At 43.9% G+C, this 16,577-nt stretch overlaps 1 protein-coding gene across 1 annotated transcript; it reads right to left on the minus strand.

Moving 5' to 3' along the window:
* Nucleotides 1-6,681: 6,681 nt before the first annotated feature.
* On the minus strand, nucleotides 6,682-14,687 carry ppm1na (protein phosphatase, Mg2+/Mn2+ dependent, 1Na (putative)). The gene is made up of 6 exons (XM_076281755.1): nucleotides 14,282-14,687; nucleotides 11,375-11,946; nucleotides 7,416-7,533; nucleotides 7,207-7,321; nucleotides 6,889-6,952; nucleotides 6,682-6,720 (listed from the first exon to the last, which is right to left on the minus strand). Exons 1-6 carry the CDS (start codon nucleotides 14,685-14,687, stop codon nucleotides 6,682-6,684), a joined length of 1,314 nt encoding a protein of 437 aa, XP_076137870.1.
* Nucleotides 14,688-16,577: the final 1,890 nt, after the last annotated feature.

Raw genomic sequence — 16,577 nt, forward strand, 5'->3', positions numbered from 1 at the left:
TAACAACAAAAAGGTCAAATGCATCTCCCATAACTAGCCTACTCCAAACTCATAACTCACCTGATAAGTATGTAAGACTGTTCCTCTCCTTGCAGTGTTTGTCCCAACTCTAGCCTAGACTCCTTGAAAAGTTACGCAGTGCAGTCCGTTCCTCTAAACTGTGTGTTTGCATGTAAAGCAGTAACAGGTTTAGAAACTGTGTGAAAATGTGACTGGGCCAATTAGTGAAGAGGTGCTGGCAGGATCCACACACAGCTCTCACATTCTGGACATATTACTGCTAGCCTGTATGTCTCCAGCAGACACTTTTCTCATTATAGGTCAACATACATTTAATGCTGTATGTTCATTCACATCCAAGATTTTATATTTATAGGCATTTAATATAGAGCAAACCTATACAGAGGTTTCATGTTGTATATGTTATTTACTTGTTGTCCTGTAAAGACTGCATTCTATATCCCACATCTTATGTGTGTCCTACATCTATCTATAATGCAAGAAGCGTCTGTGTGTCTGGATGTCTGTGTGTCTGTGGCATGCATATCTCGCTGACCATTTGTCAGACTGATTTTAAACTTGGCAGTATAAGTATATAGTATAAGTATATATACTTTTTTGATCCCGTGAGGGAAATTTGGCAGGTGTCTTGCTATGGCCATGAGTAAGTGCAGTGCCAAATTTGATGTTGTTTGAATAAGAAATGCAAAAGATATTGTTAAATATATCGGTAAAAGAAGCACATTGGCTTTCGCAGCTAGCCACTCCCCCTCCCACACACCACTGTACTGTAAGCTACCAGTGAGGATTTTGGCAGAGCTGGATCAGTGTAGGTTACACGGGTAAAAACTTAACATGTCTGATCTTACCTGGCAGGGGTGATACAATGATCAAGAAGGTTGTTTGCCCAGGGCGAGGGGCAGCTGTGGCCCACTGGTTAGCACTTCGGACCTGTAACCGGAGGGTTGCCGGTTCGAACCCCGACCAGTAGGCACGGCTGAAGTGCCCTTGAGCAAGGCACCTAACCCCTCACTGCTCCCCAAGCGCCGCTGTTGATGCAGGCAGCTCACTGCGCCGGGATTAGTGTGTGCTTCACCTCACTGTGTGTACACTGTGTGCTGTGTGTGTTTCACTAATTCACGGATTGCAGAGACCAAATTTCCCTCACAGGATCAAAAGAGTATATATACTTATACTCAGGGTGCGATTTGTAGGGGGGGATGGTGAGGATTTCCCCCCCTCTGGTTTTCCTATCCCTACCTCTGCTAAATTATTTTTATCCCCGGTGGGGACAACATGATTAATGCTACTTCATATAAGTAAAGCGCTGCAACGTGAGAACAGTCTAGTAGGCTAGCCTACATAATAATCTGACATCAGAAACGCACCGTCAGCACTCATGCTGACAGAGTGGCTGCGTGATAACTTAATTTGGCCTTGATCGTGCAGGACATTTCAGAATGTCGAGTGTGTAATCCATCATAAATGGCTAGTTTCAATGGAAAAGTTAGCTGGACAAATGAAAGCAAACGAGAAGGATTCAGTGAAGCATAATAATGTTTTAGAACCTTCAAAATTAGAAAACTGATGCAACTGAGATGGAGGACAACTGCACGTAGAGTAGAACGTAGGCCTATTGTCCGAAGAAACTTACATTAAATGAGGAGATATTTGCTGAATGTCACAAAAAGTGTTACAGAAATTGCTTGGCATTGCTTATTCAGTGGCTCTCTACCGAAACACCTGTAGTTTGCGGAGGACAAACGAGAAAGCACTCGTTTGATAAATCAGCCAGTAGGCTAGGCCTAGTAGACAAATAACTTTTAGAAATAATCTGTACTGCAAAAACGAATGTTGGTGGGTATTTAAACTATCTAGCGGGTGTTTTAACAGCTGCAAGAAATAGAAGCTTCATGGTATTTATGTTCTGGTTCGTAAATTATTATCACCGCCGCTAGCGAAGCGGTCATATAATGATTGTCAAAGTGTTTTTTTTTTTTTTCGTCATCTACTTCCTGAATTTTTGGTCAACGATACCCAGGACACCGAAACACCGGTGCACATGAAATTTGGTGGGTATGTAGCCCCACTAGACTTTTACGGAAAAATGTTGTTTCATCCCCGGGGGCCACTCCCCCCCCGTGCTGGGCCCCCCGAACCGCAAAAAAAGCAGTTTTTCCTAAATAACTACCTGAACCGTGGCACTGAGGATGAAGAATCTTTTATGGTATGTTGGTCTGAAGGGCCCACATCAACCTGGCCCATAATCACTCATTTGTGATTTGCACCCCTCCGGTAAAAAATGAAAATGCAATGTCATTCTGCTTTAATTGCCCCTATCTTCAGTTAAGATGTTCAGAACTGCACCAAATTTTATGTGTATGATTGACCTGGCATTCTCTGGGGGTATGCCAAGTTTCGTAGAATTTCATCCATGGGGGGGTCTAAAAAAATGTAGGTTATGTGTACATTTAGTGACTGTACACTCATTGGCCTGTAGATGGCGGTGCACACATATACACATGCACACACACACAGGTACGCACATACTATTGGTATTAGAACAGCCGATACATAATTACAAATTCAGTAGGATTAAAAGAAAGCCAAATATTCATCATCATCATCATGGCTGCATTTCCAGTATTGGCGATAAGTAGTCGTTTGTCCACTAGATGGCGCATCGTTGCAGTGAGACGTAATTTTGTTGGAAGTTAAGTGGGTTGGAAAAACAATGGGCGCTTCCTACAAGGACTGTAGTTTACCGCAGAGAACGTCTAATAAGGATAGGACGATGTTCACATGAAATGTAATTCCCATTTCTTCTTGAAGCCGAAATAAATTTGAGAATGTTTATCGGACATGCTTGGTTTTTACTGCAGGTACGTTAATCTTATAATATCAATAAGGACCTAGGTACAATAATGTTACCGTTAGCGTTGGTTGAGTGATGGAGGCCAATTTGATTGCATTTGTAGAAAACTATAAATGCGGTTATACCAAGCAAATTAATAGCAGCACTGTAATTGTATCTTTCGACTGTCATTTTTTGCAAGTGCTACAAAAATCATTCTGTGCAATGAAAAAAATTTACCAACGTTACACCGGTCTGATACAGTTTTGCCTATACATGCGTGAGACTGAGACGCCTGTTTATTTGTTTTAAGTGCGTGCAGGGTGTGAGAGGGGAATCGATGTGCTTTGATTCCAGCTTAGTAGTTGTAGTCTGTGAGATTAAAAAGCACGTGTGTGTGAAGTATCCAAACAATGACACCTTCATTTCATTATGGCTGCTTTAGCAACACACCTTAAGCTACTGTGTAGTGGGTGAAGGGGCTACTTCATTCGCGCTTTCCTTGACTCATGGAGCTGTGTGAATTTTATTACAACTTTTCGCACAATATGGCAGTTTAAGTCCGCTTGATACTGTAAGGCGTAAGCCATTGGTTTCCAAAGGAGATTTTATTTGTGTCGCCAGCATCGCCTATTGACAATTTATGTTGCAAATAGGCCTACCTTATAGGCCAAAATGTATCAGCTGAACAATTTAGTTTTTTGATCTACAATATGGGCCTATGTACGCCTTCTGATATACCAGAGTAAGTAGGATGGTGGGACATGTCTTAATTCACATTAATTGACATCTACAAGAGGCTATGGGCTTTCAGAAAATATATAGCAACCAGTATAACAACTGCTTTACATAACCTCCACCATATCTGCCCTATCTGCCCATAGCAACCTTCTCAGTTACCCTTGCAACCTAGCAACCATTTGATATTGTCAACCAACATGATTAACCTTGCAACCAGCATAGCAACTGTTTTTTAAGCATAACAGACAGAGTGTGATGTCACTTATATGAATAGCCCAGGCTACTTTGGACTGTCTTTAGACTTTGAATAAGCAAACGACAATTCCAACTGCAAGGTCCTAAATTGAAACGAGCGATAATGGTCCCGAATTAAAGAACGTCTCAGAATGCCACACATGCAAAGCATAACCAGCGACAAGCAACGAGTGGCAGACAGAGTGTGATGCTATATGAATAGCCCAGGCTACTTTGGACTGTCTTTAGACTTTGAATAAGCAAACAACAGTTCCAACTGCAAGGTTTCTAAATTGAAACGAACGATGATGGTCCCGAATTAAAGAACGTCTCAGAATGCACACATGCAAAGCGACAAGCAACGAGTGGTAGACAGAGTGTGATGTGAAATTCTGCTCACTTCATATTTATTATATTATTATATTATCTGTAGGCCTATTCATTATTGAATGCTTAGGCCTACCTGGAATTATGTTTTTCCCTATCCTATTTTCAAAGCAGGCCTACCTGCAGGCATGTAATTGGGCTACAGGAATAGCATGTTTGAACGGGCACTGCACTAGTTCTAAAAGATGAAAGATCTGCATGAAAAGTAAGTCTGCATGTTTTGCGGATGTCAAGCGGTGGGGCCATATATCTGAACAACAATCCAGACATTTGGAAATCCGACCAGGATCTTACACTACTCCCCTCCTAGTATTTCGGACAGACATTATGTAAGCGAAGAATATGCGGAGATTCTGTTCATGTGCGTGTTTAATAGGGGTGTCACGATTCTCCAAATCCTCGATTCGATGTAATTTTCGATTTTAAAGTCACGATTCAATTCGATTTTCGATCTTTTTTAAGTATTACTATTAATGCATTCCTTATATGTTATTTACTCTTTTTGGCCTTTTCTTTTTCGGGGGGCTTTTATTTTGAAACCGCTTTGAACCGTTCCAACCGCGAGGTTGTAACGTTAATGTAAACAGAACTAACTTTAGGCTAAAACAGAGACGTGAACATAGTAAAATGAAACAACACAGAATGTTAATTTGATTGTTTCAGCACACTCAGAAGAGACCCAAGGTTAGTGTTCATGGAATATGTACTTATAAATATGCATTTTAAGCCTTAAAGTAACTTTGGACTGTAATTAGACCATCTTTTCACTTGCTAAGTTGAGTAGGCTAAGTTAGTTTTAATTGACGTGAATGAAAGAATACTTCCACCGCCTTAACAATCTTTGCTTCCACACCGGTGATTTCAAAGTAGCAAGAGGGGCTTTGATTTCGGTAGGTTGGTGTGTAGGCCTATATTTTAACTGGCTGCAGCCTAAAATTAGGAGTGTTGACGCTGCAGTTCAGCACGTGCATGTGTGTTTGTGCGTCTTGGCATACACGCTGGACGTGACATTGGGGGTGTGGCTGCATCGTCGATTCTACTTTTAAGTTCGAAGTTCGAGATTGAGATGTAATTTCGATCGATTTCGAAATAAAATCGAAATCGTGACACCCTTAGTGTTTAACCAAGCAGAGATTCTGTTCATGTGCGTGTTCAACCACGCGGAGATTCATGTGCGTCGGTGTCGTTCACGCGTCCGCATGTAAGCACCATATCTGAATCACCCGAAGGGTCGGACCTCCGTTTGACAAAGATCCGCGGAGGATGTGTCTGAAAGTGTCAGATGATGTCAGACAATAGCACTTTGAAGTGATTGAAACAAAGAGCTCACTTTCAAAGAGTCCATTACTAAAATATTTTATTCATTAAACATGTATTAATAAATAAATATTTTATATTTTTTCTTTCTTTTCTACAGTTTAGGAAACAAGAAAATTAACAAATGAAGCAGAGAAGAACATTAGGAACGGAAAACAAACAATTAATCAAACAAACAATAAAAGGAACAAAGTACACACCATAGACAACCCCTCCTCAAACCCTCCCCAATCTCCAGCCCTGGCTTGTTATACCTGGGCACATGTGCAAAGTGACGACTGCCCCAACCCCCCGCCCCCCCCCCCCCCTTCTCATGTCCACATGGCCCTGCAAAGTGTTTACCCTGTGTGAGGCTTTAAACGTAATTATCCCCCCACCCCATTACCCCATAACATGTGTGCTAGTCTGTTACTCTATCTCCAAACATCGCAGCTTGGTGTCAAAGTTAAGTGTAGATTAATTTGTTGAGTGTGTGTATGTGTAATGGTGCTAAACAGGCACCGGTCAAGCTCTGCAGGGAGTAGCTGCACTACCTCTCCTGCCCCTTAGGAGAGTGTTAAGAGCTCCCAGGGGTCTAAGCCGCCTTGCTACGGTAGTAGCACGTCTCCCTCCTACTGTATGTCTGAGGACGCAAGACTGTGCTGCTCAATAGTCCTTTGGTTGAAGCGTTAGCTGTAGCAGGATGGGGCCAGTGTGAGGGGTTCAGATCAGAGGTGCTTTTACAGAGACAAAGCACAGCAGTGTGCTGACAGACTACAGGTGGTGGTTATGTGTGTGTGTGTGTGTGTGTGTGTGTGTGTTATGTGTGTGTGTGTGTGTGTGTGTGTGTGTGTGTGTGTGTTATGTCTGCGGTGGTCACAGACCTACTACTAAACAGGCACTGAGCTTTAAGACAGGTTAGTCTTCTATTGGAGTGTGAGGCTGTGGGGAGGCCCAGTGTTGTGTGTGAAGTGGATGCACCAGTGGTATCAGTGTTTTGTTGGCAATGTCGCTCTCTGGTACAAGTTGGCTGCTCTTTATTTTTTGTTTCTTTTTTTTTTTTGGAGAATTTTTTTTCTGGTGTCAGCTGAAAATCTGTGGATTAACAGCATAGAAAATGTTGCCATGGAAACATGATGCCTCTGATCCTGTTTCCAGGGGAACTGCCTCTAGTTGCTCTGGTTGGAATCATCGGAGCCTCCAGTGTCCTGGAATGACAAAAGTGACATTGTCACATAAAAATAGCCTCATATAAAAAAATATGTTTGTGGTCAGTCCTATCGTTATTTGAACACCAAGGTCTTTATAAGGACTCGATTCTCTCCAGAAATCTTGAATTAGTTTTCTTAATAATGACGTATGCTCTGAGCACTCACCATTGGCTCTTGAGCTTTGCATGCGGCCGCGTGTTTCTGATACGAAGCTATTATGCAGTCTCTCCTGTTAGAAAGAGGGAAACAAAAACATTTCAGCTTTGATGTTTCATCTCTATATCTCCCGTTGTCTGTGTCCATTCTGTCTGTGATGTTTTTTTTATTGTGTAACTTAAGCACAGTATGGCACTGCCACCCTTACTTGCTTGTGATGCTTTTTTATTGTGTAACTTAAGCACAGCATGGCACTGCCAACCTTACTTGTTTGTGATGTTTTTTTTATTGTGTAACTTAAGCACAGCATGGCACTGCCACCCTTACTTGCATGTGATGCCTCCCCCTGGTGGCAGCCCTTGGATGTATTCGGCCGTCAGGAACTTCATGACAAAGAGCAGATCAGGTTCCTCATCTCTGGACTGAAGGAGCTGGATAGCCTCTACTCAGATGGGGAGACAAATAGTCCTTCATTCATGCCGCATAAACAATATCATTTTTTTATTTAATAACTCTTGTTGTCATGACAAACTGACCTCCCACTTTCACATCAATGATTTGTTCCATCTCGGCCTCACGCTGCAGTGCATCTTGTGAAACATGGGGGGCGCCAGGGAAGCTGATGATAATAATGCTCATGTTATCCAGACTGCCCTGTAGGGGGAGACAAAGAGAGGTTAGTCACATTTGTGTGTCATCCTATTTCAAGGACCCATTAATCAATAAAACAATCATCAGTCTATCAACCAAGTCAATCAAATAACACTGTTTCATGGTTTCATAACACTATTTATAATGTTGATGGTAATGTTCGAGAGAGAGAGATAATTAGGCTGCTGTTTTTTTCACTTGGGGTTAGTAATGGGTTGCACAATGTGAGATCATAGTAGTCATAGTAGACCTCCATCTCTTTGTAGATATTCTTAAAACTAGGGCTGCCAATCGATTAAAAAAATGTAATCGAATTAATTACATACTCTGTGATTGATTAATCTAAATTAATCGCATATATAATTTTTGCTGTGAAAGTTTTAAATATTTAAATTCAAATGAATCATTGAATAATCAGAATTAGTCACATTAAAGTTCAAAAACTCTTTTATTATTATTTTCACTGTTCAAATAATGGCCATAATAATCTTAGATATGACCTAATATGCTGTGGGAATAAATTCAAAAGTGCTTCGGAAAGAAGTTTTTTTTTCACATACAAGGCATTTCAGGCCACAGATATAACCTAGGGGACACAATGAAAATAAATTACTGTAACACTAAATGTCAACACTATTTCTTTGCATTGATGTGCGACTTTAGACTAGAGTTGATGTCCGGTGATATGCAAATTCCTTGCTGCAGACATAGACCTCTCCAGAATATATCCCGCCTCCTAGCTTCCGTATCCATCCAACTTCCGGGCGTGGATTGTCTATGGGAAATAACATGGCGTTTTGAAAGATCGTACCTGTCAAACTCTGTAGGTGACAAAGTAGAAAAAGCTGCTGGGCAGATTGGCCTACACACTTCTGCCATCTAGTTTCCACTGGATTTTTTGATTTTCGGTGCCGTTTAAGAAATATAGTCTATAGTATATTACTTAAACGGCACCGACAATCAAAAAATCCATTGGAAACTATATGGCAGAAGTGTGTAGGCCAATCTGCCCAACAGCTTTTTCAACTTCGCTACCTACAGATGTTTTACCGGTATGATATTTCGAAACGCCATGTTATTTCTCATAGACAATCCACGCCCGGAAGTTGGATGGATACGGAAGTTACGGAGGCGGGACTTATTCTGGAGAGGTCAATTGCAGAGGATTTTATTTTAATCAACACTTTATTTTTATCAACACCATCAGGCCGTTTTTTAAAAGTAAATGTTCGAAAGATCTAGGCAGCACATTTTCTTCTCTCTCCTTCTATTTACAGTCTAATGGTTACTGACTAGAACGGCTCGGGGTCAAAGGTCATACGGAATTGATTAATCTGCGCTATTTTTTTTTAATCAGTTATTTTTTCTCAAATTAATTAATCGAAATTAATCAGTTATTTTGACAGCCCTTCTTAAAACATAACATATTGATTAAATTACTTTTTGCAATCATTAGAGAACAATATGATATTTTTCACAATCCAGATGTTGAGATTTTACATCATGGTGTACTTTATTATAAGAGTGCACTGCTATTGCAGTTGAATGACAATCAAACTGATCAGCTAGGGAAAAAAGAGGTCAGCGAGATCTCTCAGTCCAACAGGTTCATATTGTGTTATGAAGTACCAGACAGCTAAGACTAGGGTGACCTTGTTGCCATTGATAAACAACAGTTTGTCCCTTGGAAAGGCTAAGATGGTACACACACACACACACACACACACCTCTAATCCCTGCTCTCTGCCCCCCCTTTCTCTTTCTCTATCTCTATCTCTTTCTCCTTACAACTCACTCCCCTCTCTCCCTCTCTCTCTCCACCTCTCTCTCTTTCTCTTTCTATCTCCCTCACCCTGTCTCTCTCTCTCCCTTTCTCTTTCTATCTCTCTCTCCCTCTCCATTTCACCCCCCCTCTCCTGTTATAATCCACCTATTTACAGGACAGGCTATCCTAGTCATCTGGCACAGGGCATGATGACGGTACATGCCGTAGATGCACCCTCGTAAGCTCCCTAAGGTGTGACCAGGAAGCTCAGAGTTATATAATCTTATGTAACGCAAGACCCCAAATACATCTCAAGATATTTAATTTATTTATTTTGTTTATTTTATTATGTTGTTGTTGTTTTTTATTTACTAAGGTCTTATTATACCTCTCTCCTATATCTGGAGAGTAACAAAGTGAACCTCGATAAACCTACCGTAAAATGTATTGAACTGAACCCTATTTAAAGAAACACAATAGAATAATTGATATCTATGCCCCTTGGCATCAATGTTCAACACCCTTTAATGCTAAGACGGTACCCAATTAGTCATAAACTGACTAAAAAGTTCATGATTCTACCCAATCAATGTTACATAGTGCAATATCAAGCATTCCGGGTGTGCATTGGCAATGTCAGAGACTTCTTTTACGTTTGCTGGAGTGCAAGTCTAGTAGCTGACCTCCAGTTAGGTTCAACTCAGTTGACCAGTAATATCACTTGGCAAACCTTACCTAAATCTGACTTCTCCATTGCACCATAATGGTCTCAATTCCTGACCGACTGGCCTCTTGCTGTGCTTTAAGTGACCTTAAGAAGATTAGTGGTAAATATTCTGCTTGAGGATCTCATCTTCACAGAATTTCTTTGAGTTTAAAGGAATCGTATGTAGGATTTTGGCCAAAACTGGTACTACAATCACTTTCAAAATACTGTAGAGCGGTGTACACCGCAGATGTGGTAACTAGAGCAGAGCTGGCAACCCAGATGCCGAAACACTACTGACTTTGTGATTACTAGATAGGTGGAGGGTGGCGGATCAGGCTAAAACACAAATATGTAAACATCAACATCAGTTGAGGGCTGCAACTTCACTTTTTTAAATGACGATATCCTGGCCGGACTACTGTTGTCAGTGATATAAGTATTTGAAATTAGCATGATTTCCTAATGTCTAGTGACAAATCAGGGCCATTTTATGATTAATTGAATTTCATTTCTTACATACGGTTCCTTTAAGAAATAGGACTAGTTGGCCTGCTGGTGTAACTGCACTCACCCTTCTGAGGTTCTGCCTCTGACCTTAAAGGGTAGTAGCCTCCACGGGTGTACTGTGGAGTGGGTAAGACTGTTTTTAGTGGCAGGCTAACACATACTAATGACTTGCGCTAGCTTAGCACCTGCAAACTCTGCAACTAGAAGGACTGGAGGAAATGTGTTGAAAACGGTCTCCACTGATAAATATCACACTTGCTAACTTGGAAATGAGGTCCTATGTCCAAAATCCTGAACCACCCCTTTAACAGAGTTGTACCCCTAACTGTGCTCCAGAAGGCCTCTGGACAGCGTAAGATGTGTCCGTGTGGTGACTGTGTAGTTTACTACTACAACTTGAGCATGGCACAGTATCCAGCTCTCCTCTACCCTTATGGTACACCCCATAATCGTTCTCCACCTTTTGATTCAGTTCAACTCCCTGTGCAGTGTAGACAGAATGTGACTTGTCCTGGTTTAGGATTTGAGTGATCTACTTCTTTAAACCATGGCACACTCAAAGATCCTTGATTGCCCCACTTCAACCCTCTCTGGCATAGCTACATGAGGGACTCAAGGAAAGGAACAGGCTTCGCTCAGTCTGTTTGATATTTCAGAGTGCTTATGATTCGCTAACAAAAAAACAAGAAAAAGCCACACTAGATTATTTTATTGCTGCGCACAGACGTGTGTGGGCGTAGTGCCTTCTTCAGTGTGCTAATAAAAGAATCACAAAGAAGCAAAGCGCGGCTTTTTCTTGTTTGTCTTTCACAGCTACACATGGCACCAGAGAACACAGTAGAGCACAGCTCCTCCATACTGACCTTGTAGAGGCAGAGGTCTAGGACCTGCGTGCAGACCTCTCGCAGGTCATCGCAGACCTCCAGACGGGAGTGGACGAAGGCACACAGGTCCTCGTTGCTCAGGGCGTCCCAGACGCCGTCACAGGCCACCACGAGGAACTCATCATCGTCGGAGCGCTCCAGCTCGTAGACCTCGGGCTCGGGCGACACCAGTTGCTCGGTCTGCGCACGCCATCCCACCTCCTTGAAGTCGAAGTCGCCGAGGGCACGCGAGACGGCCAGCGAGCCGTTGACGCGCTGCAGCGTCACCGAGCCGCCAGCGTTCTGGATGCGCTCGCGCTCGCGTGGGTTGCACGGCTTGTGGTCCTCCGTGTAGAAGTGGACGCGGCCGGAGCGGCACAGCAGGGCGCGCGAGTCGCCGCAGTTGATGAAGTAGATGTGCCGCGGCGAGATCATGACCGCGGTCGCCGTGGAGCCGCTGCGGTCCCAGGTCTCGCGCCGCGCCATCTCGTGCATGCTCCGGTCGATGGCCAGGAAACCCTCGCGGATCCCCTCCTTCACCTGCACGGGGTCCTCCTCCGCCTTAATGCCATCTAGTGGACAGGAGGGGAAACAGTTAGCCACCCACCCAGGACCACAGCAGGCTCTAGTTCCCACCCACCCAGGACCACAGCAGGCTCTAGTTCCCACCCAGGACCACATCAGGCTTTAGTTCCCACCCAGGACCACATCAGGCTTTAGTTCCCACCCACCCAGGACCACATCAGGCTTTAGTTCCCACCCACCCAGGACCACATCAGGCTTTAGTTCCCACCCACCCAGGACCACATCAGGCTTTAGTTCCCACCCACCCAGGACCACATCAGGTTCTAGTTCCCACCCACCCAGGACCACATCAGGCTTTAGTTCCCACCCACCCAGGACCACAGCAGGCTTTAGTTCCCACCCACCCAGGACCACAGCAGATCCCACCCACCCAGGACCACAGCAGGCTTTAGTTCCCACCCACCCAGGACCACAGCAGGCTCTAGTTCCCACCCACCCAGGACCACAGCAGGCTTTAGTTCCCACCCACCCAGGACCACAGCAGGCTTTAGTTCCCACCCAAGACCACAGCAGGCTTTAGTTCTCACCCACCCAGGACAACATCAGGTTCTAGTTCCCACCCACCCAGGACCACAGCAGGCTTTAGTTCCCACCCACCCAAGACCACATCAGACTCTAGTTCCCACCCACCCAGCACCACATCAGACTCTGGTTCCCACCCACCCAGGACCACATCAGGTTCTAGTTCCCACCCACCCAGGACCACATCAGGTTCTGGTTCTGCTAGGATCCACTAGATGGTTCTACTACATGCTGTAGTGACCTACTACTAGTACGTACAGTAAGTCAAATTTAGTTGAAGAACGATAGTAGACTAGACCCATGCTAGATCAGGAACATATATATTCCAGATTATGATGGCGGAAAAGTTCTGGGTTCAATTCCTGCCTGCCACCGTTGCGCCCTTGTGCAAGGCACTTAACCTTGAGTTGCTCGACGCTAGCCCTTGTAATAATTCACATAATAAGTCGATTTGGATAAAATCATCAGCCATATAAATAAGTAAGTCAGATGGTGGTCACTACAGTTGCGTAGTCTACAAGTACTACCAAATATGTCAAAGCAACACCAAAGAGTTTTTGTACCTTAAAATAATGTTTCCAAAATTGTTTCAGTGGTTGTCAACTTGTAACAGGGTGAAGGGCACTTCTGCATTTGCTTTGCGGCCCTCTATCGGTTATAACTGCACTATGTAAGTTTGCCAGATCTGATAGCGGATCTGTAGTTCAATGGAATGAGACATAAGAAACTACAAATTTGACTTGCATGATGTCACAATACATTGTACTTTCATAAAATCATGCAACATAATCTACCTTGTCTGTGGACATCGTTATTTGCAAAGCCGTTGCTGGATAAACAAATAGCGTGCGTGCGACAGAGAAAAAGTTATTCGGTGTTGCTTTAAGTTAAAGACTTTGAATTGAGCTTTCAGCACCAGTAACACATACGTTTCCAATAGATTTAATTTAGATAATCCGAATATGTCTGTCTGCACACATAAACCAAGTTCTGACAGCTCAAAACAAAGCTTATGACAATGCTGTATTTCTCATTGGGGGTGTTGGCACGACGGTAAGAGTTTGCCCTTTGCCAGTTAGAGTGTTGCAATGTGCCTGCTAATTGAAAAAAGGATTAAGTGATCCTACACATGCCTCGCCAATTGTTTTAAGGACCCCATGGAGAGTTTCGGGTGACCTTAGAGAACGCCCGCTGCACAGTCATTGTCTTTAGCATTGTCTGTTCATCATTGTCTGTTTTTGTTTGTGTGTGCAGCATCTAAGCTCGCATGCACTGACATTGGAGTTCTTATTAGACAACAAACTGAACTGATCTAATATAATACAGTATAATTCTGATATTGTTCAGTAAGTTACAAATTTGATTGATTGACAGCATTTTTCAGCATATTCTGGTTGTGATCTATTGATCAATGAACACTGTCCCTCAACCAATCCCTTTAAATTACCTGCCTGGCATTTTTTACATATTTTGTTCTGCAACTCGTGCTACAAAGTATTTTTGAACATGTTCTGAAAGTTGTGCTACACTTCTTTATCATTGATATCAAGCTGGTAATATTTAAAAGCTTACTAATATACAATATAAAAATATAGAATTGCACATTATTTTATCCAGTATCTTTTATCAGTCACTCAGAAATCTATACACAGCCAAATACCCTTTGTCTTAACTTAAGCCTGCCAGCAATGACTGATTAATTCAGTGTCATCCCATGCCAGTCAAGCCCCGTGCTGTGCCTCTGCATGTGTCATGAGATTAGTGTGGGTACAGTGTTGGCACGTGTGGTGCGGTACGTACCCGTGGCCATGATGTGCTGCAGCAGGTTACGGGCGCAGAACTGCGCCACCGTGGTGCCCGCGTGCCCGTCGAACACGCCGTAGTAGCCCCACTCCTCCAGCCCTCCGTCCAGCTCGGGCTCGCACGCGTGGGCATCCTCCATCTGCGCCCTCCAGCCCTGCATGCCCGCCATGGCGTAATTCGTGCCCCACCTGTTGCCGCCCTCGGCCGTGTGCTTGGTCAGCACGGGCCGGTCCAGGTAAGGGCTGGGCATGGCGTCGTCGTCCTCCTCGTCCTCTCCGCTGCTGTCGCGCGGCGACCCGATGCCGCTGCGGAAGAAGAAGGTGACCATGCGCTCGGTCTCGCGCGCCAGCTGGCGCAAGAAAGACGGCACCTCGACGGCACTCGCCCGCCGTGCCGTACGCATGACGCCGCGGAGACGCTCCCCAAACTTCCGGGTGACTCTCCGGCTCCGGCTCCTCCTGCCCCGACTGCGGCTTCTCCTGCCCCCACTGGGGTCGAACCGCTCGCCTAGGGGGCCGGTCCTCCTCTGCCTCCTGCGCTCGCGCCGGTCACTCCTCAGCAGGTCCAGTGCCTCAGTTGTGGCTCGGGGAAAAACTCACCCGGCACAGAGCAGGCAGAGAAACACAGAGAGGGACGCAGAGAGAGAGAGCGAGAGAGAGAGGCTCGCCGCTCGCCAGTGGCTGTAGGTGCTGTCCGCCTCACGCACAGTTCATTTGATGCTGCGGAGAAACTCTGAGTTTGTTCATCTCCATTGTCCTGTTGCAAAGTTTCCTTTCCCTCGGTGTTAGTGTTGTGTGGTTCTCGGAGCGGTCATCCCTCTGTGATAGCAGACCGGCTCAGACACTGTTGGCTGTTTGTGCTGGCTGGCTGGCTGACTGCTTGTTCTATGTCTGGGTGTCCTGGGCTTACCTGGACAAATCATTCTCTCACAAAGCCATGTGATTGGTCAGTTCAGCAGTGGTGCTGCTATTTCTGTTTGCTCATCCTTAGACACACTCCCCTGGCCTCCCTCCCTCCCTCCCTCCTTCCCTCTCTATCCCTCTCTCTCTCTCTTTCTCTCTGAGAGAGTAGTCACTAATCCCAATGGCAGCAGTAAGGAGTTGGGGGATTACCTCGGTGACCACCTCACCAGGCGCTGGGCCTCATAATAGCGTGCGGAACACCAGCCCATAAGTGGTTTTGGAGGCTGTGCGTGTTTTAGTGCGCTGGAGGATCGGAGATGCTGGGACATGCAATGTACACTACCTGTCTCCTAATAGACACGACACACACACACACACAAATGAACACACATAACAGAGAAAGTCTGATGAGGTAGATAAATTAATTTCATACAGCTTGAAGTGTCCTCAATGAGGACTCCAGGTCATGCCACTGGTCATATAAGGTATATAGTTATATACAGTTTGATATAGTAATTAGATAAGTTATAGTTTGATATAATATATATGTTATATATCTAACTACCATATCTAACTATACTGTAACTCATCTACTCATCTAAGTATATAGTATATATATATATATATACTTAGATGAGTAGATGAGTTACAGTATAGTTAGATATGGTAGTTAGATAAGTTATAGTTAGTTATTGTGGTTAGATGACTTAGTTAGATAGTTAGATATAGTGACATAAGTTTTGATTGGATAGTTAGATGTAGTTAGATTCTAACATTATAATAATGATAACTAGATGTACCACAGAGCGGTACAAAATATGACCGCCGCCCAGGCCAGCACATTTTTTCCACAAAAATAAATCACGCTGAAAGGCCTATATGATTCTAACTGTCTCACTAAATTGCATTATCCACACTCACTGGTATCTGCTAGACAACAAGTACCAAAACATGATTAGTGCATAGATTTCACATGTAAAATTCATTTTATACAACCCCACCTCCATCTTGCCTGTTAATAATTCTGAGAAATTCTTGAATTGTGTGCATGTGTGCATGTACATGTTTATGTTATGTGTGTGGGTGTGTGTGTATGTGTGTGTGTGTGTGTGTGTGTGTGTGTGTGTGTGCGTGCTTGTGTGTGTGCCTGCGTATGTGCCTGTGCATGCAAGCGTACATATGTCTACTGTGTGAGTATGTGTCATACGTATGATTACTGTGAATGTATGTGTGTGTGTGTGTGTGTATCTGTATATGTGTGCACATGAAATGGGTTAACATGACCCCTGGAGGCAAACATACGGAAAAAAATGGTCATCCTAGGCCCTATAGTTCTCAAGATATTCACAGAGAACTGTGTCTGCCCTACCCTCCTTTTGGGGGGTCCAGTC

Source organism: Alosa pseudoharengus, unplaced genomic scaffold (assembly GCF_046254945.1).
Source record: "Alosa pseudoharengus isolate Yale_2024_CS ecotype anadromous, Long Island Sound unplaced genomic scaffold, YU_APseudo_1.1 YU_APseudo_1.1_scf_13, whole genome shotgun sequence".
NCBI classification, from domain to species: Eukaryota; Metazoa; Chordata; class Actinopteri; order Clupeiformes; family Clupeidae; genus Alosa; species Alosa pseudoharengus.